This window comes from Humulus lupulus, chromosome 8 (genome assembly GCF_963169125.1).
Source record: "Humulus lupulus chromosome 8, drHumLupu1.1, whole genome shotgun sequence".
In the NCBI taxonomy this organism is placed as follows: Eukaryota; Viridiplantae; Streptophyta; class Magnoliopsida; order Rosales; family Cannabaceae; genus Humulus; species Humulus lupulus.
Genome location: NC_084800.1, coordinates 65016604 through 65039369, shown reverse-complemented (window position 1 = coordinate 65039369; position 22766 = coordinate 65016604). Strand labels below are relative to the sequence as shown.

The window sequence follows — 22766 nt, the reverse complement described above, 5'->3', positions numbered from 1 at the left end:
TTGCATTTTTAACACCGAACTTATGACACTGCCAAATCGCGCACCCTAAGATACATAGTTTGTTAAAATTTTCCCCTGAACTATTACATTTATATAAACACAGTCCTTTTGTTAGCTTCCTTTATATTTTTCCATTTAAATGATGATGCGGCATAACATAATTAATGTATTATCCGTTTCCGTTAGTAAGAGGTATTTTGGTAATCTGACGTGGGCCAGGGTAATATGGTAATTTGTATGTCATAAGGTGTCTCACGTGCCAACAAGTCAAAGCGGAGCGCCAAAGACCATCTGGTATTGCTATGGACTTTGTGGTGGGGTTACCTGTAGAGTCCAAGAACTTTACTTAGCTAAATATTTAGTAGTATTATAGTATATTTAGTATTATCTTTGTTACTGTGGATTTTTGGTTCAGACCGGGAATTATTTGGACACTCATAGTAGTACTTATAGATTTTCTAAGTTTAATCTATAGTTTAAGAATATTAAGTATAACCTAAGGTTTGATTATATGACTAATAATTAAGGATTATATTTATTATACTATAAGGTTTAGATAACAACCAATAGGATTTTAAGCACATGTTATGAATGGGTAATTAAGGATTAAGTATTTTTGAGGATTAAATTAAATAAGGGTAAAGTTTGAATGTTATAGGGTCAGTCAGCAGCTTTGAATACGTTGAAGGCTTAGTCAAGGCTGTTTACTCCATTCAAACTTAGCTAAAAATGTGTAATTTCGTGTTTAAATATTCAGCGTATGCCGATATATCGCAGCTATAGGGGGCGATATATCGCAGCACGTAGATACGAAAAACACGAGACGATGCACGGTCGCCTCGGGCATACTGGCCCGGGCGATATATCGCCTACAGGGGGCGATATATCGCCTCCTTCAGCATAAATTCAAACTCTTTTGAATTCTTTTCCTTTCAGCCATTCAAACTTCTTCAAAAGTCCAGCATCTTTTGAACGAGTCTTCAGCCTCTGCTGAACGATTATTCAAATGATTTTCACCTAAAAAGTCATTATTTTTATTCAAGTAAAATCAAGATACTTTCTTTCCCAAACTCTATAAATAGGACCTAGTACCCAGCCATTATTCACCTTTTGCTCTAAGTTCAGAAGCTGCTAGTGTTAAGTGAGTGTGAGAGTGTAAACACCTGGTTTGGGAAAATCATAAGCTTAAACATCATAAGCTTATCAAACACTTTGGGAAGTGAGGTTCTATAGTATTTCGGTTGAGGAGTAGATTGGTCTTTCAAGTCTTTGAGGTAACCAAAACTCTAGTACATTTTTGTATTATGTTATTTTCTTTCTCATAGTCTTCTACTCAATCTCTAACCTTAATCTTCATTTTGGATAGGGAATCTAAGTTCTTGAGCACATAAGTTTCGGTAAGCATGTTTCTCAAATGGTTTAGTCTTTCCATCCCTTTCATTTCATCTCCTTTCTTCTTTAGACTCACTCTTTCTTATGGTTTTAGGAGTGTTCCAAAAAGTCCCAACTCAGTCCACATATCCCGGTAACTTTGGTAAGGAAAATAGGCTAGAATCTATATGTTTATGTTTATGTTATTTTATGTGTTATGTTATGAAACATGCTATGAATTATGTTATGAATGTGTATGTTTGTAGGCTTGGGCTTATGCCCTATTTGACTAACAAGACCCCAAAAAGGTTATGGGCATATGCCCACTAATCTCATGGGCATAAGCTTGTTTAGTCTATGGGACCCCAAGTAATAATGGCCATTATAATAAGTGTATGTATTATGTGTTATGATATGTCTTTACGTTTATTATGAAGTTTATGTTTATGACTATGTGTTAGATTTTCCTTGCTGGGCATTAGGCTCATTCCTTTCTGTTTTATGTGCAGGAAAATAAGCTTTAGAGGCGGTAAGATTCGTGACGCTTAGAGGATGTGTATCGATGGTGAATGGAGTCAAGGGGCCGAGCGTTATTCGATTCGAGGATGTAGTCTTGTTTATGTTTTTATGGTTTTAAATGTATTTTCCGCATTTTCTATGTAACTCTTTTCACTTTAAGTTATTTTTGTTTTAAAGACAATGGGTACCCATATCCTACTTATTTTTATGAAAGTAACCTTTGTTTCTACAAGTTTATAATAAATTATGGTATTTTCGCAAATGTATGTTTTAGTAAGAAATTTGTATGTATAGTTCGATAATGGTCCAAGAGTCTAGATTAGTGGGTCATTACATTACCTAAGATCACAAAGCAAAATGATTCGGTCTGGGTGACCGTTGATAGATTCAGGAAATCGACACACTTTATACCTGTCAAAACATTGTTTACAACAAAGCAGTATGCATAGCTTTACGTGTAGGAAATTGTGAGACTTCATGGAGTATCGAAGTCTATAGTTTCGTATAGGGACCCAAAATTCACATGCAAGTTCTGGGAAGGATTACAAAAAATGATGGGTACTAAATTGAAGTTCAATACGACATTCCATTCTCAAACAGATGGACAGATAGAAAGAACAATACAAATTTTGGAAGACATGCTTAGAACGTGTGTGTTGGATTTTCAGTAGATCATGGAGCAAGTACCTTCCATTGATAGAGTTCGCGTTTAACAATAATTATTACTCAAATATTGGGGTAGCACCATACGAGATGCTTTACGGAAGAAAATGTAGATCGCTAATTCATTGGGATGAGATGGCCGAAAGTAAGTATTTAGGTTTGGAAGTGGTACGAGAAGCGAATGAAGCTATTGCTAAGAAAATAGCTCACATGATTGCCTCACAGGATCGAAAAATGAGCTATTCAGATCCTAAACGTAGGCATGTGAAGTTCCAAGTAGGAAATCATGTATTCCTTTGTGTTTCGCCCATGAAAGGTATTAAAAGATTCGAAAAGAAAGGAAAGTTAAGTCCTCGATTTGTTGGACCATTCGAGATTTTGGAGAGGATTGGAAAAATGGCTTATAGGTTAGCCATGCCTTTAGCATTAGCTAGAGTGCATAATGTCTTTCATGTGTCCATGTTAGAAAAGTATGTCTCGGGTTGAATGTGCAAGAAGACCTTTCTTACAAGGAAAAGCCAGTAAAGATTCTTGATAAGAAGGAAAAAGCGTTAAGGAATAAGACGATCAAGTTAGTCAAAGTTCTTTGGAGGAATGGTTCTGTAGAAAAAGCAACATGGGAGTTGGAATTGGCTATGTTGAAGCAATACCCGGAATTGTTCAGGTAAATTTTGAGGACGAAATTTCTTTTTAGGAGGGGATAGTTGTAACATCCGCTTCCGTTAGTAAGGGATATTTTGGTGATCTGGCGTGGGCCAGGGTAATATGGTAATTTGTATGTTTTATGTGATACATGATTTAAGATACGATATGCATGATTTGAATGTATGTTTTATTGTTATGAACTTGTCAGTCTATCCACACATTGTTTCTTCAAGTATTAGGGGCCAAAATGTGATAGTAGTTGAGTTATGGGGTCAAAGTAGAAATAAGAGTTTTATGATAGAAAGTGTAATTAAGAGAAGTTGAAACTATTAGTTTTGATGAAAATTACAACAATGGGCTTAGGTAATTATTGATGAAAGATTATAGATTGAGGATAGCATGGTAAAATGGTTTTATACGATTAATTACCAGGAATAAAATTAATAATGGGAAATAGGTTTAGAATTTTATACAATAATCAGACACTCTTCTCTTACATTACACGATAGAGTATCAGGCTAAGAAGATCCTTCTTGATATGAATTTTGAGGCTTGGAGATTCAAAGGAGAGCATGGATTTTATGTTGGTGGAGTAAGGATCGTACAAGAGGAGCAAGACTTTGAAGATTTAATCTGATAACTTGAAAGACAACTCTTTGAACTGTAATTATTCAAGTTATGATATACCTAGATTTTTGATAATGCTAGAAGAATTTAAATGTATTTGGGTTAATGAATGCGTATTAAAGGTTTAGGATTGATTATATCTGGGTTTCAAGGGTTAGAAACATGTTAAGATGGCTGATTGGGCGATTTAGGGTGATGAGTCAGTTTTTAGCATAGTTTTTAACATGTGTTTAGGGTAAGTTTGAGTTAATTTGGTGGAATGTTATGCGGTATTACGCTTGTTTTGGTATGTTTGCAGGAAATAGAATAAGGAAACATGGAGTTGAGGAAGTGAACAAAAAATCAAAGCAATTGGGAGATTTATGCTAAAAGTTGACAAGAAGATAGTTGAGAATTCATATGCAGAGAGACTTGTTCATTTTGGAGCTTTGGAAATAAGTTTTGGGGTCAATGTGAAGGGGTGCGACGCTTAAATGAAGAGCTGCAGCGCAAGGGAAAAACAGAGAGAGCCATTTTCTGGAATTTTCAAGGGTCGCAGCGCATGGGTGAAGGGCCGCGACGCTTGCTGGAGTCAGAGACTGTGTTTTCACAAATTCAGAGAGGCGGGTCGCGGTGCTTAAATACCAGGGCCGCGGCGTGTGTATTCTTTCGTGGCTATTAGAAGGGCGAAATCGTCATTTATTTTGAAAAACAGTTTTAGGGTTTCTATTTAAATACGTTTTTAAGAGTTAATTAGGGGGATTCATTAATTTTGATGTTCAGAAATTACTAGAGACTTGGGAGAACATTGAAGATCTGAGAGTTTGATTTCTTGATCTCTTCTTTATTCTCTCTATTCTTGAGTTTATGTTTATATTTAATTTGATTGATTCCATTATGTTTGTTTTGAACTAATCTTGTTATTAGGGTGTTAGTGGATTCTCCTTGAAGCTTTTGATTTCTTAATGCAATTTTTCTGAATTTCTTTCTCCTATTGTGAATTATTTATCTTATGCTTAATGCTTGTGAATGATTGATCACCATTCACATGTTTATATGATTTTAACCTATGCTTTGAGAAGATAAGGCTGATTATGCTATAGGTAGATAAACACAATTTTATATTAGGCGAGAGTACTTCTATGAATTGTGTAGTTCATGGATTACGTGTTTAAAGCCTGCAATATGTTGATTTACCACAGAGATGTAGGAAATAATATGTTGTACAGATTTATAGATCCTAGCAAGACTATAATATATAGTTGTAATCTGCTATCACAATAGAATTAAGAAATATTGAAAATTGGTTAGATATCATAAGTGGATGGTTGATGAAACTAAAACCTAACTTTTACATCCATTGAATTAAATCATATTTTTTTCTTTGAATTTCTCTAGTGCTTAATAGATTCCTTAATTTTAGTAATAATTATATTACTCATAATTATGAAATTATTATTTAAATCAATTAGAATTAGAAGTTAATTATTGGTAATTAATATCAGTTTTCGTGGGATCGACACTTTACTTATCATATATTACTTGATTTGACCACGTATACTTGCGTGTTAATTTTAAAGAGATCATGGGGTCGAAATTTTGTGATTTGGGTTGATTCCTAGGTTTAAAAATCTCATATGCGATTTCCAAAAAGAGGGCTAGCATGATCACGCCCAGCCCTGGCGCGACCGCACTACTCAGTTGGTTAGCCCGAACGCTCTGTGGGCGCAATCGCGCCAGTTGCCTAGAAATGCTAGTTGTGTGATTTTAATGCACCTTTTTGATATATACTAGTACCTTTTTGGCTTGAGGTTTTAAGCCGTAGAGTTTAAGACTTTCTTAGGGATATTATGAGTATGAATTAACTTTAAGAAGGACATGGGTGTATTTTAATATGGTTTTGGTTTGGTTTGAGTTTTAAGACTTTGATGTTATGTAACATGTTTATGCTCACTAAGGATACTTGAAGGGGCACATTAGTGTGTATGGATCGCTGCTACTATTGAGGTAAGAAGAGTGGACATCTGCACATAGGGTGTACGCTTGACGTAATTTTAAATGGTAGAATTTTTACGTTTAATTACCTATGCTAGATATATGGTTATGCTAGTGAATGTTACATGTTTTAAGTAGTTTACGTTGCATGTTACTTATGTTGATGCTTCTATGTGTGGTATGTTGCTTGACATGCTTATGTTCTGAAACACATGTCTATGTTCAAGTTGGCATGCTTATGATATGTTGAAATGCATGCTTATGTTCTTTTGTGCTTGAATGCACTATGATTATTTTGTTTTGGTTATAATTGATTTATGATTTAATTACATGTTTCTATATTGATTTGAATTATGTTTTTGGGTAAGTTTTAAGGGGGTTGTGTTGTACACAGCTCTTTTTGCTGGGCCTTGGCTCACGGGTATTCTGTGCTGCAGGTAAAGGCAAAGATATGGTTATAGGACAATGAGTTGGAGAGCTTTCACGAAGGGCGTACATGTTATAAATATCTCAACTCTTAGGGGTCGGGCCTACTTGGAAGTTTCAATATTTTATGTTCAATTTTAAGATATGTTTTATTTTAAATTGTGAATAATGTTTTGAGTTTTGTTATGGAGTCAAGTAATTGATTTTATTTGTTTAAACAATATTTATGAAAGTTTGGAGTTTCTTTTCTTTATAACGTTCAAGTTGTTATTCACGTTGATTTCTTTATAATAAAAGATGTTTTACTTCAAAATTATTTGTTGTGTGGGTTAGTTAATGTCTCAAAAAAAATTGGGGTGTTACAATTAGCATTTTTTCGAACTTTGACTATTACCAAATTGTACTCTCTCTTAAAAAATTAAAAAAATCTATTTTATTTATTAATTCTTAAAAGATTAATCCAAATCTTAAAAAATAAAAAAAAATCATGAAGGATAAAGAAAAAAATCCTAATTTTAAAATTAGTTAACAAATCATTTATATTTTATTTAAAAATTAATTTCTATATTAAAATAAATCTTAAGAATTAATTTTAAATAATTCAAATGTTAAAAATCATTTTCTCTCGCATCCCTCAATACTCTCTTTCACACTCTTACGCGTTCTCTTGTCTTCACCACCACTGGTGATGATAGTTGCCACTCTAAGCCATGCCATTGAAGAGAAAACCAAGGTCGTGGGTCTCGTGAGTTTCATATATGCTTGAAGTCCATGTTGACGGCTACATTAATAGTTTGTGAATTGATGAATTAATAGATTATATTACTGATTTTAGATGAGAAATTTGCATCTTTATTTGTTAAATGAACTTGATTATATTAATTGATAAATTAATAGATTATATCGACCATATATTTAATTTAGATGAATTATTGAATTTGAGTTTGTAAATCATAATTTATGAATATCATCAAGCTTGAAATTGAGTTTGTTTAGGTAAACTTGAATTTTTTAGTTTAATTTTTTTTAAATAATTTGAAATGTTTATTGAATTTTTAATAATTTTTCTTTAATTTAAAAAAATTATTTTATTTAAGAACTAATAAAAACATAGATTTTTAAAATTTCAATTATTATTTTTTAATAAAAAAAGTATAATTGGGTAGTGACCAAAGTTTGAGGGACATAAATACTAATTATTTTATGCCACATCAACATTTAAGCCACAATACAAAACAAAAATTAACATAAAGACTATGTTTTTGTAAATGATATAGTTCGGGATAATTTTTGCAGCTATTATATTTTAGGGGCATGATGTGATGTGGTAGTGTAATAAATTTTTGGGGCAAAAATGCTAATTTTTTTATTTTATATTAAAATTTTTGAGTTTTATTTTTTTTAGAAAAAAACTAATATTATTTTTTGAAGTGATGTATGTTTTGAATTGCAATATATTTTTGTCATCGAGAAAAACAACTATTATTATTATTATTTTTTTTTCAAAAACAAAAACCGAGCGGGAATTAACTCAACAATTTAGGCATCTCTCTCCTCTAGTCTGTCTGTCTGTCTATATCAACATTTCAAATTCTTATTATTTTCTATTTTATTACTGTGCAGTACGTTATTCTCCCTCTGTTTGTCACAACACTTTTGAAATTTTCTTCAGCAAATCTCTGCGATAATCTTCCAATGATCACCATTGCCTTACGATCTTCTCATTTCTGAAACACCCAGCGATTTTGGAGATTCTGGTTCCCATTTTGCTGTTTACAACGGTATATATATATATAATTTCTAGTACTTAACTTCATCTTATTCTTCCATTTTCTCAGTTGCCAAATTTAGTTGATTATACGAATCTTTGTCTTACTGTTTTGATGCTCGTGTTTGATTGCCCTTCTCTCATTACTATTCTCTCAGCTTAATACTTAGTTCCATTTATTTGGTATTCTTATCCGATAGAATTATAATTTCGTGATTACTTTTTTCTAAATTTAGGCATATTTAATTTTTTGCTTGATTACCACTTTGGCAGATTTTATTTTTGTTGAGATTATGGGAATTTCGAGTATCTATAGTAAATGCTATGCTGTTTTTGCACATTTGCTGCCATTTACTTTCATTTTGTTATAATGGGTCAGTTTAATTTATAGTTTGTCAAACTGTTTAAGATACAGGGTAAGAAATTGGTAGAGTATAGCTGTAGTCGAAAGATGGGTGTGGAAAATTACCATGTTATTGAGCTTGTAGGCGAAGGATCATTTGGGAAGGTATACAAGGGAAGGCGCAAGTATACCGGCCAGGTACCAATGGCTTCCTTTTCAAATTCTATTCACAATGACATTATTCTATCAATTCCTGTCCTTTTGCATTGACAAGTTTTTGATTTTATTTTTGGTTCATAGACTGTTGCAATGAAGTTTATAATGAAGCATGGGAAAAGTGACAAGGATATTCACAATCTAAGACAGGAGATTGAGGTGTTTTTCTTTATTTAATTTGCTGATGGTCTTAATATGTAGTTCCTTCATGTTTTTTAACTTGGCAGTTATGTCACAGATTCTTAGAAAGCTAAAGCATGAAAATATCATTGAGATGCTTGATTCCTTTGAAAGCCCTCAGGAGTTCTGTGTTGTGACCGAATTTGCGCAGGTAATGATCCTTTAATCTTTATAAGTTTTACATTCACCATAAGCTAAACATGTATAAAAATCAGCCATTGAAACTATGCTAGACATGTAATAGTATGTGACTAACATATTCTTGATTGGAATCTGATACATGTTTCTTCCTGATACCCAGGGTGAACTATTTGAGATTCTCGAGGATGACAAATGTCTTCCTGAAGAACAAGTTCAGGCAATTGCAAAGCAGTTGGTACTTTCTCTTCTTTAGGAGTATTCTTTCCATCCCATTTCAGTATTGGTTACAGTTGATGTTTTCATCTCTCGAGATATCTCTTTACCTTATGTTCACTACATACATACATACCAGGCCAATTTCTAATTTATACTCCGTTCCTGATTATTTCCTGTTAATCTTTACAGGTGCGAGCATTGCATTACTTGCATTCCAACCGCATTATCCATCGTGATATGAAACCTCAGAACATTCTAATTGGTGCTGGATCTGTTATTAAGGTTGACGGTTTAGAGAATAAGCATTTTCTTAACGTTGCCAAATTAGTTATTAATGTCAATATCTTCTATATACAGATGTTGTATAGCATTTCTACAATCACGTGGTTTTAACAATTTTCTTATTGGTAACAGCTTTGTGATTTTGGATTTGCACGTGCAATGTCTACAAATACTGTTGTTCTGCGATCTATAAAAGGTAGCATATTTGAGCTTGAACTGATTAATTTACTTTTCTAGTTTATTGTCAGTGAACGACCGTATAAAATCCTAATAAGACATACTGCTGTCATTGCTCGTTTGATACTATTTTTACAACTTTTTGTAGGCACGCCACTGTACATGGCTCCAGAATTGGTACGGGAACAACCTTATAACCATACTGCAGATTTATGGTCTCTCGGAGTCATACTGTAAGTAACTTTTTTTTTCTTTCTGTAAATTGTTCTGCAATTTTGCTTCGTATTTTTTTCTCGGAGTCATACCAGTTGAATTTTTCCAAGATTCTTTTTATTAGACTTGCAAACTAGTTTAGGCGGATATCTAATTCCTTGTAGTTAACTGAAATTGTAGTTTGTTACAATATTGTTGCTGGTTAGTTTAATGATTTTAATTTCCAATACAAAACAAACACACTGTCTCCTTTGCAATTTTTGCATAAGTGGATTGTTGTGGAGATATTTTTGATTGCTTATAGAGAAGAAATGGACTGTTTGATTGTTGATGAAAATTCTCAGCTCAATTGGTGCTAGAGGGATTGATTTCATTATATACTCTGCTTGTACAATTGGTAACCAATCTGATGAATACAGATGGCTTAATTACATTGGGGCACACTAATTTGTATAACAGAAAAAAGAGAATGATGCAAAATACAATGCACTGATAATGGTGTTGTACAACCATAACGAATTGGTACAACATGACTAACAAAAAGTAATAACAGAAAAGATTCTATTGCTTGTGCAACATCCCCTGCTGTGATAATACTCTGCTGTGCCAATGGTACAGTGAACCCGTGCGTGGAGTGGAGCTAATATCTTCTAATTCTCAACACCACCCCTCAAACGAAAGGGTGATTCTATCACACCAAGTTTGGATACCAATTCTTGAAACCGAGAATGTGAGAGTGCCTTAGTGAGACAGTCAGCGATTTGGTTTAATGATGGGACGTATCGTATTTCCAATTCCTACTTGAGGACCTTGTCTCTTACAAAGTGTATGTCTATTTCAATATGCTTCGTACGAGCATGATAGACAGGATTCGATGCTAAAGCATTGGCACTAATGTTGTCGCACCATGTAATTGATCTTTCCAGCAGAGGAAAACTGATTTCTTTGAGCAGTGATTCAATCCACGTTATTTCAGCAGCCACTTGCGCCAAAGCCCTGTATTTTGACTCCGTGCTCGATCTAGATACCATTGCTTGTTTCTTTGATGACCAAGAAACCAAAGAATCTCCAAAATAGACACAGTAGCCACCCACTGATTTTTTGTCATCTGTGTTGCACGCCCAGTCCGCGTCTGAAAAACCAGTGAGGGTAAGCCTGTCACACGGGCTAATATGTAAGCCATGAGTCAGAGTCCCCTTTAAATACCTAAGAATCCTTTTGGCGGCACTCCAATGCGTAGTTGTAGGAGCCTTTAGAAACTGGCTTAATTTGTTTACTGCAAAACAAATATCGGGTCTAGTATGACAAAGATATTGCAAGGCCCCTATAAGACTTCTATACACAGTGGGATTTTCAAGTTCAATTCCATCTGAAATTGACATGTTCTTTCCAGTTGCAATCGGTGTAGGACAAGGCTTAGTGTTGGTCATCTCAAATCTCTTTAATATATCCTCTATGTACTTAGTTTGAGTGAGGTATATACCTGTGTCATCTCGAGCAGCTTCAATTCCGAGAAAGAAATGAAGATTTCCTAAGTCTTTGAGAGTGAATAATCTGTTCAGTTGCTTAACAAACTGATCAAGGTGATGCTTGTCATTGCCTGTTACAATTATATCATCTACATAAATAAGCACCAGAAGAATAACATTGCACTTCTTGTAGAAAAACAATGATGTATCAGCTTTAGAATTTGCAAAATTCCACTGCAGCAAGGTGTTTTTCAGCCTGTCAAACCACACCCGTGGGGCCTGTCTCAGTCCATATAATGATTTGTGAAGCTTGCAAACATGATTGGGCTTTGCCTGGTTCTCAAAACCTTCATGTTGATTCATAAACACATCTTCCTCTAGAATTCCATTTAGGAATGCATTATTTATATCTAACTGTCTAATTTCCCAGTTTCTTGAGACTGCAATAGTGAGAATAATCCTTATTGTGGATGCTTTAATTACTGGGCTGAACGTTTCTCCATAGTCTAGGCCAGGTCTTTGATGAAACCCTTTTGCAACAAATCGTGCCTTGTACCTTTGAAATGATCCATCTGCATTCTTTTTTATTCGAAATACCCACTTGCTGCCTACTAAGTTCATGTTGGCTGTTCTTGGCACTAATGACCACGTGTTGTTCTTATTCAAAGCAGAAATCTCCTCTTCCATTGCATTTTTCCACCCTTGATGACAGAGAGCATCAGCCACACATCTTGGTTCTTCAGTTTTCGAGTTCCATTGACATTTGCTCAAATAGACTTTTGGTTTAAAGATGCCATCCTTGGCTCTTGTTATCATAGGATGAGATGTTATTTGACTGGTTCTGTTTGCACTCATACCAGCCTGATTTTCTTGTACACTCGGCTGATCTTGAGGTCCATCATTAAGTTGTAAATCTGAATTACATCTTCATGGTCAGCGAATTCAGCACCAGTAGAAAGTGGAGTGTAGTCGCTTACCGGATTTGCACCAGATGAACTTGGATCAACAGTTGAAGATGATGGTTCGGGGGATGCTGAGTCGACTTGAGTATTTGGTGCTGGCATTGGTTCGGGTTCAGTTCTGTGTTCAGAAAAATGAATGTTTGGAAGTTGAGACCAGGCTGATGTTTGAATGACTACTGATTTTTCTGGAGCATAAGTATTTAGGAAACCATTTTTAAATGGAAAATCAGTTTCATTGAACACTACATGTCTAGAAATGTATACCCGACCAGTAGAGCTTAAGCACTTATACCCCTTGAATGACTCACTATAACTAAGATTTACACATTTGAGTGAATGGTATTGGAATTTATGTGTTTGATATGGCCTTAAGCAAGGAAAACATGCTGAACCAAAGACCTTAAGTAGTTTGTAATCTGGTTTTTTGTTGTACAACAGCTCTAAAGGTGATTTGTTTTTTAAAATAGGTGTGGGCAGCCTATTTATGAGATAGATAGAGGTTTGGAATGCATCAACCCAGTATCTAAGAGGCATGCTTGCTTGTGCCAAGAGAGTGAGTCCCATTTCTACTATGTGCCTGTGTTTTCTTTCAGCTCTTCCATTTTGGGCTGAGGTGTGTGGACATGAGTGCTGAAAATGAATGCCACTTTGCTTAACTAAGTTAGAAAAGGCTAAGTATTCACCCCCCCCAATCTGTCCTTAGAGACTTAATCTTGGTTTCAAACTGATTTTCTACAAATGCTTTGAATTCAATGAATGCATCAAGTGCATCCGATTTGTTTTTAAGGGGATAAAGCCATGTAAATCGACTAAAATCATCCATGAAGTGAATGTAAAACTTATAATTGGTATTGGATAGTATTGGAGCAGGTCCCCATAGGTTAGTGTGGATTAAATCAAGCACTTTGGTAGCTCTACTGGTTGATAAATTAAAAGGCAGGGCATGAGATTTACCAAACTGACAGGCATCACAGAAATGTTCTTTTTCATTAATTGAAAGGTGTACATCTTTTGAAACAAGCTTAAGAACTTTGGTTGATGGGTGACCTAGTCTCCTATGCCATACATCACTTTTGGAAAGAAAAGAGGAATCAGATTTAGGCCGATTCACATTGTTTGTCAAAGCTGAAAAACCAGTAAAGAAACTTGACTTTTGATTTTGGGTAATCGGGTTGGCCTTTGTTGCTCCAAGTTGATAGAGTCCTTCTCTAAGCATCCCTCGAACCAGCACCCTCTTTGTGTCTTTGTCCTTCACAAAACAACAATTTGGATGAAATTCCAAGTAGACATTATTATCAGCTGTTAGCTTGGAAACACTGATCAGATTTTTAGTGATATTAGGCACTAATAGTATATCATTAAGTGACAGCTTCCTCATGGCATTAGTTACTGGTAGATTACCTTTACCAATGTGTGAAATGGAGAGCTATTTACCATCACCAATAACAAGTTTATCCTTACCAACATAGTCAGTTTTTTGAAGCATATTGTTGCTGTCAGATGTAACATGATTGCTAGCCCCGCTGTCTGCGAACCAGACCTCACTGTCAATAACTTTAGGAGCAGCTACAAAGGCAGATGGATTTGATTTTTGTTGAAACTGAGACGCATTTGGATCTGAACCCATGAAGGAATCATCATATCTGTTGTAGCACACGGCTGCAGAGTGCCCATATTTGCCACAAACTTGGCAAGTTGGTTTGGAGTTGTTGGGCCTAGACCGACCTCTTCCTCTAGTGATTCCTCCTCGACTGTTTCCTGGGTTGTTGAATCGACTGCTGGAGTTGTTTTGAGTGAAGGTATTTCCTCGGCCCCTTCCTGTATTCACTGGCTTGTTCGCAAAGTTGGCTGTGAGTGATGGACTCGATTTGGTATTAAGGCTTAGATTATGAAGCCTTTCAAGCTTGCTGTCAAAACTGAGCATCAAGTCTTGAAGCTCTTGCCATGTTGTAGTCGTTCTAGCTTCGATTTGCAAAATGATTGGTAGGTAATCAGCATCAAGACCCGAAAGAACATTGGCTATTAGTTGGGATTCTGGGTAAGGGTCTCTTGCAAGAGCTAAAGAGTCGGCCCAAGCTTTCTTTTGCCGCAGGTACTCGGTCATTGGAGTAGATCCCTTCCTGGTTGTCTGGATCAAGGTGCGGGTCTCATCCATTTTGGATTTTGAGTGTGCTCCATAGAGTTGCTCTAGGGCTTTCCACAAAGAGGCTGATGTTCCAAAGCCCATCACTTCCGTGGCTATTGTCTTTGTCATTGAACTGTATAGCCATCCCATTAACAACTGGTCATTGACTATCCAGTGTTCATATTGGGGGTTTATTCTTAGACCAAAACCGATTTGGCCATCACCTGTAGCAGCTCCTGCGGGTATGAATTCGGAGGGACATGCACGGGTTCCATTGATGAAACCATCCAGACGATGCCCACGAATAATGGTAGATACCATTGTCTTCCATAGGGTGTAATTGTTGCGGTCAAGTTTGAGTGGAAAAGGCTGGTTGAGGGTATTAAATGGCTGGGTGAAGTTGGAAGAGAAGGCTGTCGGTGCTGTAGCACTGATGTTATTCGTGGTGGTTCCTCCATTGTTAGGAGTTTGTTGAGACTGGTCAGGGGCATCATTTGCATGGGCTGCGGTGGCTGGTGGAGCTTGAGAAGAATGGGTTGACATGTTTGGCGTTGGCCGTAACCTGGCTCTGATACCAAGAGAAGAAATGGACTGTTTGATTGTTGATGAAAATTCTCAGCTCAATTGGAGCTAGAGGGATTGATTTCATTATATACTCTGCTTGTACAATTGGTAACCAATCTGATGAATACAGATGGCTTAATTATACATTGGGGCACACTAATTTGTATAACAGAAAAAAGAGAATGATGCAAAATACAATGCACTGATAATGGTGTTGTACAACCATAACGAATTCGTACAACATGACTAACAAAAAGTAATAACAGAAAAGATTCTATTGTTTGTGCAACATCCCCTGCTGTGATAATACTCTGCTGTGCCAATGGTACAGTGAACCCGTGCGTGGAGTGGAGCTAATATCTTCTAATTCTCAACACTTATTCTAAAGTGTGTTGTTGAGTTTAGTTTTAATATGAGTACTACATTTTGTATTTCGTGTGGTGCTTATTTCTTCTTCTTTAAAGCACATGAAAATCACAAAACAGTGCAACTAGATATTTGAATGTAAGTTTGCTTCTAATACCCAAAGTGCAAAAGGAGTGAAAACCAATCTTTTCTTCAACGACTTAAGAAAACAGATGCAGGGGATTATGTGCCATATACTTTTGTTAATGTTTTTTAGAATCACAAGCTGAATAATGGTGTTGATGTGGTGTTATATTGGTCATCATGATCCCAAACCAAATGTTTTTTAAAAGGAACTTTTGTTAGAAATTGTGTATTGTTTCACATTCGTTTTAATTATTGCCTTTGGCCCTTCGTGGCACCTGAGCTAGCCCTTATTATTGCTTTTATTTACAATTTTTTCTTTAATTGTTTGCACCAAACTAACATATTTGTCAGGAAAATAAGTATCATACTATCATGTATTTTTCTGGAAAAAGAATAGAAACACTGAACTTGTTACATTTTTTTTTGCAAAGTTCCCTTCCCTATGATATTTTTTCTATCGTGTTTTACACTTTTATCTTTGTTGATACCTGAAACTAAGTTGCATGAATATAACAGGTATGAATTATTTGTTGGTCAGCCTCCATTTTACACAAATTCTGTATATGCACTCATACGCCACATTGTTAAGGTAAGTTCAGTTAAGCAGAATATGAATTTTGCTATAGTTTGAACTATAAGCGCACAATCTAATTTTATAAATGTGCCAGGATCCAGTCAAATATCCTGATAACATGAGTCCAAATTTCAGAAGTTTTTTGAAGGGATTGCTCAATAAGGTTGTCATATTATTTGCAGGATCTGCCTTTTTCTAAGTTTTTAATTTTTATATGAGTGACTTCCAATTCTTATATTTTTCTTATGTATGAGGGTACAGGTACCTCAAAATAGATTGACATGGCCATCTCTTCTTGAACACCCTTTTGTTAAGGAAACTTCCGATGAACTGGAGTCCAGGGTAAATAATGTTTTATTATATCTAGTTCTTATTTAGATACTGGCACCTGGACCTTGTGTGGTATTTTTGTTCTATAATTCCAATCCACATTAGTGTTTAAACTTTTTCTCTCCCTTTCCAGAATTTACGTTCTGTAAATGCTAGAGAGTATGATGCAGCATGGAAAGGAGAAGGAGGCAGAACTTATCTGCCATCAGGTTAGCTAGTTCCAGTTCTCGTTGTAATATTATTTAATATTTCTACTTTTCATTATTTTTAATAGTTACTGATTATCTAGTCGCAGGTAAAATGAATTCCCCCTCTCGTTTAGAGAGCAGTAATGGGCCGGCCTGTCAGAATGATACACAGTTAAATGTTCCTGGCACTACTGCAGGCAATTCTTCACCACAGGACTTCCCAGGATTTGCAGATCCAAATGATGCTAAAGAGCCAGGTAGATGTGGCTACATGGCTTCTTCTATGCTTTGCCTTATTATGGTATTCCAGAATAAATTTGTTGTATTTATTGTATGAGTCCTGACCAAATTTTGAATGCATGTGTTGTGAATATGTTGATCATGTCTCAATGAACTTCATTGCCTGGGAATTAAATTCACCATTACTAGCTTCATTTTCTCATGACAATAATAGAATGAAGTGAACTAAATACGTAATTTTGTTTTAGGTAACCAAACATTTGATAGATTGGAAAGTGCTTCACGTACAGTCAAAGGAGCACAAATCATTTGTCAAGATACTGAGGCTCTACGACATGTCTTGTTACCACTAAAAAGATGGCCCAAAGGATCTTCAACTCCTTGCAAGTAAATCTAGTTGCATTCCTTATATCATTAATTATGTTACAATATCACACCATGCACATATTGATGGGTCTACATTTTTTATTTTCTATTTATTTAACACTTTGGTGTTGTGCCAAATTTTTGCAGAGATCATGATATTCTTAGTTCAAATCAGTCACTAAGAATTCTTTCAAACTTAGTTGCTGCTGGTACAATTCATGCCAGTGGACTACTTGATGAAATAATACGCGATCTTCTTGTTTTCACTGCCATTATTGTTGGCTTGAAGTCATCTGACGTTAATGACTTGAAAGCGAAGGTGCTTTGCTTCATTTATAACGTTGTAGAGTGATAATTCAATGCCCAATTTTATCTGTCTGTTAATGACTGTGATGCATGTTGTTGGATTGTTTGGAGAAAGTGGAAAATGGAGATGATTGGTTGTTAATAAGAATCACAATCTTCTGTCTTTAGCCGTACCTTGAGTTTCAGGGTTATTGACATCCTACTGCTATATTTTCATATGCTCTTTCCTTCCATTTCATATGTGTCTTTTTTTTCCCCTTCCAATTCATATGTATTTGTCAAGTTTAATCCATACATTTGTTCCTATGCATTTCTTACTATTAATTTGAAATTTCTTACAAGATGTTTTGTATATGTCTTGTGAAATTTAATTGGAATCTCTCAAATAGTTTCTGAAATTGAAGAGCTAAAAAAAAAAGCTCTAATTGATTTTTCTCATTGATGACTGACTGATGCAAACCTGATTTCTTTGTAGAGTTTGTGTATCGTGAAAATTTTGGTGGACAGTGGGGGAGGAAGTGGCATTACTGGCTCATACTTCAGGCACTGGGTTGCTTTAGCTGACATATTTTCACAGGTTTTAATCAAGACATTGGTAGCTGATTTAATGCAAGTTGCTTCTAAGTATCTCATTTTGTTAAATATGTAGGTCGCTGGCTGCAGTGAAGATGTGCTTGGGAAAGTTTTGTATGAGTCCACTGCCTGCATTACTGTCATATTATCTTCAGTTTCCCAAAGTTTAAAGGCATATTTTTTGAGTTCCGATCGTGATGACATGACTGTTCCTATCGAAACACTTAAACAGATCTTGGAACATGCTAAAACGTCTGGTTTAGTGGATCATTTGTGTCTCTGTTTAGCTACCACGGGCTCAAGTCTTATCTCGGGTTCTTCTGAAATGCTGCGTGCTGCTTGTGAAGCCTGTCGAGCTATTTGGTCACTGATAGATGCATCCGAAATTCTACACGTGAAAGGAAGTGCAAATCAATTTCCCCTAAGTGCAATGCAAAGTCATTCTTTGGCCCGACTTGACATCAGTGATCAGGAAAGACGTTCATTGCTTAATTCAGAATCAGCAAAATTTGCTGATGCAGTGACAAAGGCATTCTTAAGATCAAAGGCTGTCCAGGTTGCTATATACTATTGTCTTCATCAACGTAATGAGGCTTCATTATGTGCTGGCATTCAGGTATTTTTCTCCCATTCTAATTATCAACATTTTACAATTTCTTTAGCGGACATTGATTCTCAGGAAAGATGAAAAGCTTTTGAATTTACTTGCTGTTTCTAATAGTTATTCTCTTCTTTTAGTTTTAGTAATTAAATACAAGGGATAATGTAATTGTTATTTATGTTTCAGCTTTTGTTGAGGTGCTGTCTACACAGTGGAATGGTGCCGGGTGTTTTGTGTGGTCTTCCAAGTTCCCTACCAGTAACTACTGTTGTCAGTGGTGGAGGGGATGGCACCATTATTTCAGAGGTTTTCTCTGTACTTTCTTTTTGTGCTTCCTCTTCCAATAAAGATACAGAAACAGGTGAAGCAAGTAATTTGAAGTGCAAATTAGCCAATCCCAGTGCATTGGTTCAGCATTCTTGTCTCATTGTTGCAACAATTGCGCAATGTTTAAAGGCAACTGGAAGAAACTCTGCGTTATTTATGCTTACAACTTCCCAAAAGAAGCAGGTTTCTCGACTTATGATTCTTGCCCATTATTTCTCTTCTGATGACAGAACAAAAACTTCCTTTCAACCCCATATTGCCTCAGCTATGTTGGCTTTTGCTTCCATTCTATCCCTTGAAGTTGGATCTTCTGTTGAATCCTCTGTCTCTGAGATAGCAGTGCCTTTGATTCCTCGAACTGCCACACTTTACGAATGCCTTAAAATTTCATTAGGCAATGAAAATGAAATTAGTACCGAGGCTGCAAATGGTGCTCTTTCGTATTGGCATGGCCTTAAGGATGGATGTGTTGGTTTGTTAGAATCCAGGCTGAGGTGGGGAGGACCACTCGCTGTTCAACAGCTGTGTGCAAGTGGCATCCCTCTGCTTCTACTCGAGTTGTTAGCTAAAAAACCTTCGAAAGCTTCACCTGAAGGAATTGACAGTACCAAAGATAAAGCTGGACTATCGCCTACAGGAGTAGTGTGGACAGTTTCATCAATGGGTCACTGCCTTTCTGGGGGAAGCACCACTTTTCGACAGATTATGAGGAGTGATCATATGAAACTGATATCTGATTTGATAGGTGATGTACATCTCAAGCTTGTAAGATGCTGGGTTGGGCCTGGTGGAGGCAGGGATGGCGTAAGAGATATAATAAATTCAGTAATTGATCTAGTAGCATTTCCTCTTGTTGCTTTACAGAATGCTCCAGGACTGCCTTCTGCTACTGCTTCTGTAAATAGTGGTTTTATTCTCAATATGGGTTCACCAGGTGGGAGGGTGTGTATGGAAGACAAGGACATGGTGAAAGTAATTGAGGAAGATTTTGGAAAGTATATTAAAATTCTTTTGGAGGTTAGATCTTTCGCCCTCTTTATTCTCTAGAACTGGATGTTTAATACTCATGTACAACCTTGTCACCATTCAATAGTTCTTTGCTGTTTCGTTGTTTTCATTACATTTTTTACGGTTAAACGTTACGGAGGAAAACTAGAAAAATGTTGCAAACTATGCCTTACAGTTCACTAGATGTCTACATTTTGTTTTTTGGCCATGAAGCATGATGGCATTAAAAAAAAAAGAGACCCATATACGTTACTCATTTCACTTCTTCTGAAGTTTCCAGGTGGGAGTTCCTGTTGTCATTCTACGATGTTTGGAACTAATGGATTTAAAAGATTTAGGAAGGCCTGTTGCTTTTCTTGCTAAAATGATGAACTATCGACCTCTGGCAACTCAACTTGTAAATAAAGGCTTGTTGGAACCTAATAGGTGGAGAAGGTTGTTTGATTCTTCAAGCCCTAAAGAAGTCATACTGGATGCTCTTATGATTGTTTCAGATTTAGCTCGCATGGATAAGGTTTTTTTTTGTTGCATTAGTATTTGTGCAACGAGTATCCATTTATATATACTTTGATAAACAAATTTATGGTAGTCTGGACTCTGGAACTGCCATAAAATTGTTAAATAAGTTAATGACTCTTTCCGTTTTCAGGAACTTTATGAATACATCAACAGGGCTTCTATTTTGGAGCATCTGAAGGGATTTCTTATTCACGAAGATCCCAACATCCGTGCAAAAACATGTAGTGCTCTAGGCAACATGTGCCGGCATAGCTCCTACTTTTACAGTTCCCTTGTAAGTAATGAAAGATAAAACCACACTTTTACGGCACACACATGCATGCATTAGTCTCTTCACTTTTAACATGATACCTGAGATGCTAGGCTAACTTCAAATTGTGTGTTTTCACATGAAATTGGTGTTCCAGGCAATGCATCAAATCATCGGCCTTCTAATTGATCGATGCTCTGATCCTGACAAACGCACACGAAAATTTGCTTGTTTTGCTGTAAGTTTGTTGCTATGCCAGATAAAAACATTTCTAGCTATTTCCATACATTGTGAGTAAGAAGCTCTCACAGTTGATTGAAGTATTCTGAAGAAATGCATGGGAAAGCAAAGGCATCCCTTCTAATATGTGGCTGATTTTTAATTTGTTTCTCTATGCAGATTGGAAATGCTGCTTACCACAATGACACGTTGTATCAAGAGCTGAGGAGATCCATACCTCAGCTTGGCAATCTGTTGCTTTCAGAAGAAGACGATAAGACTAAATCGAATGCTGCGGGTGCATTAAGTAATCTCGTTCGCAACTCCAACGAGCTTTGTGAAGACATTGTGTCTAATGGAGCCTTGCAGGTTTGTGGGCATGCTTTTTTTTTGCTTTCTCACATAATAACACATCATGCAACCATATGCCATGTTTAAGTTGTGGATTAGTAAGTTACTTCGTGTGTATTTTATAATCCAGGTCAGAGTTAGTTTTTTTTTTTTGGTTATATCAGCTAGATAACTTCATCGGATCTACTGTTCTCCCATCCTATAAATATACATTGAAACAAAATTTGAGTGCAGGGAAGAAGAGTTATATGCTATTGGGTGTTTTTATGGTTATTTGGTGAGAAAAATTAGAGCATTCCAACATTACCGTGATTGCTGTAATTTAATATAGAGTCCTATTTTAAATTGAAATACATAAGACTCAATATTAAATTACTGTTGGTGTTGGGCACCATGCCCTCCTTTAGCAATATTCGAAAAATTAGCTTCAAGACTTGAGTAGTTTGCTTTTAATAAGGAGAATTCTTGAGAGGCTCCTGTGATTTTTCTGTATTTCTGTAACATTTGAACACTTTAACACATCAAAATCATTCTATGTGGTTTTTCTTTTCACCATTGAAATTGACTTATTTTTTGGTTATACATGGCCAGGCTTTACTGAAGTTGGTAGCTGACTGTTCAGCGGTAGCATTAGCCCCAAGTAAGAAAGATGCTCTAAACGAGTCACCTCTAAAGATTGCCATGTTTTCATTGGCAAAAATGTGTGCACACCCACCGTGCAGACAGTTCCTTCGTTCATCAGAGTTGTTCCCAGTGATTGGGAGGCTCAGGCAGTCCCCAGAAAAGGAAATTGCCAAATATGCCTCCGTTGTCATCAGCAAAGTAAGTGATGCCTGAACTGAAGGACACTGAGGTAATTCTAGAGTGATTACACAACTGTTGATAGAAAGAAACACAAGTTAGGTAAATGTGAGAGTTTGCCAGTCATGTTTTTGATACCCCCAACCCAAGTTTAGTCTCTTGTATATGGTTGTTTTTAATTATCAGTTCCAACAATATACAAGTTTCCGTCTTAAAGTATTTCTCTATATATATAACATGGCTCTCTGGCTATGCTTTGGCCAAATATATTGCGGTATATCTTGAGCTTTGCAATGATAAGTAACGCTTATTTTGGGGTATTAAGGAAGTTGGGGTTAAAGATGAAAATATAAATTCATTTATTATTTAACGATATTTGTCAAAGTGGATTTCCAGTAGCCTCGTATTTTTATAGGCATGAGTTTTTTTTTTTTTTTTTATACAAAGGAGAGCCGTGCTTTTTCATAACACACCAATACAGCTAACTACTTAAATTAGTCTCAAGTGACTGGTAAGTTTTCTTTCTTTCTAGGAAAGGTCTGAGAAATTAGTATTAAAAATCTTGTCCTTTGTTAAATTCTGATGGATAATTTTGTATATTTAGAAATATTAATATTTTTTGAGAAATGAAAAACATATATATTTATTTGTCAAAAAAAATCGTGTTGGGCAAAGTATTTTTTTTAATATTAAAAATATTGTTGGTTTACTTCAATTTGTTGAGAATTTGCTAATAGGTG

At 35.8% G+C, this 22766-nt stretch overlaps 1 protein-coding gene across 3 annotated transcripts; it reads left to right on the top strand.

The window, feature by feature from the left end:
• Nucleotides 1–7762: 7762 nt before the first annotated feature.
• Nucleotides 7763–22305, top strand: LOC133797570 (serine/threonine-protein kinase TIO). Of its 3 annotated transcripts, none has more exons than XM_062235514.1 (23): nucleotides 7763–8006; nucleotides 8409–8534; nucleotides 8637–8711; nucleotides 8791–8883; nucleotides 9034–9108; nucleotides 9279–9371; nucleotides 9504–9567; nucleotides 9697–9781; nucleotides 15890–15962; nucleotides 16042–16110; nucleotides 16209–16289; nucleotides 16411–16486; nucleotides 16567–16722; nucleotides 16954–17092; nucleotides 17219–17390; nucleotides 17853–17954; nucleotides 18027–18566; nucleotides 18738–19895; nucleotides 20167–20400; nucleotides 20536–20679; nucleotides 20813–20893; nucleotides 21055–21243; nucleotides 21817–22305. In XM_062235514.1, exons 2-23 carry the CDS (start codon nucleotides 8445–8447, stop codon nucleotides 22060–22062), a joined length of 4035 nt encoding a protein of 1344 aa, XP_062091498.1. In that variant the 5' UTR covers nucleotides 7763–8006; nucleotides 8409–8444; the 3' UTR covers nucleotides 22063–22305. The 3 variants fall into 3 exon arrangements, with proteins under 3 accessions (XP_062091498.1, XP_062091499.1, XP_062091497.1); XM_062235515.1 differs by having other exon boundaries at nucleotides 8403–8534; nucleotides 16573–16722; XM_062235513.1 differs by having other exon boundaries at nucleotides 8403–8534.
• Nucleotides 22306–22766: the final 461 nt, after the last annotated feature.

Coding starts and splice junctions, on each gene's coding strand:
- LOC133797570 (XM_062235514.1), top strand. CDS start 8,445: ATGGGTGTGGAAAATTACCATGTTATTGAGCTTGTAGGCGAAGGATCA. Junction 16,487..16,566: donor CAGAACTTATCTGCCATCAG/GTTAGCTAGTTC, acceptor CTGATTATCTAG/TCGCAGGTAAAATGAATTCC. Junction 19,896..20,166: donor ATATTAAAATTCTTTTGGAG/GTTAGATCTTTC, acceptor TGAAGTTTCCAG/GTGGGAGTTCCTGTTGTCAT.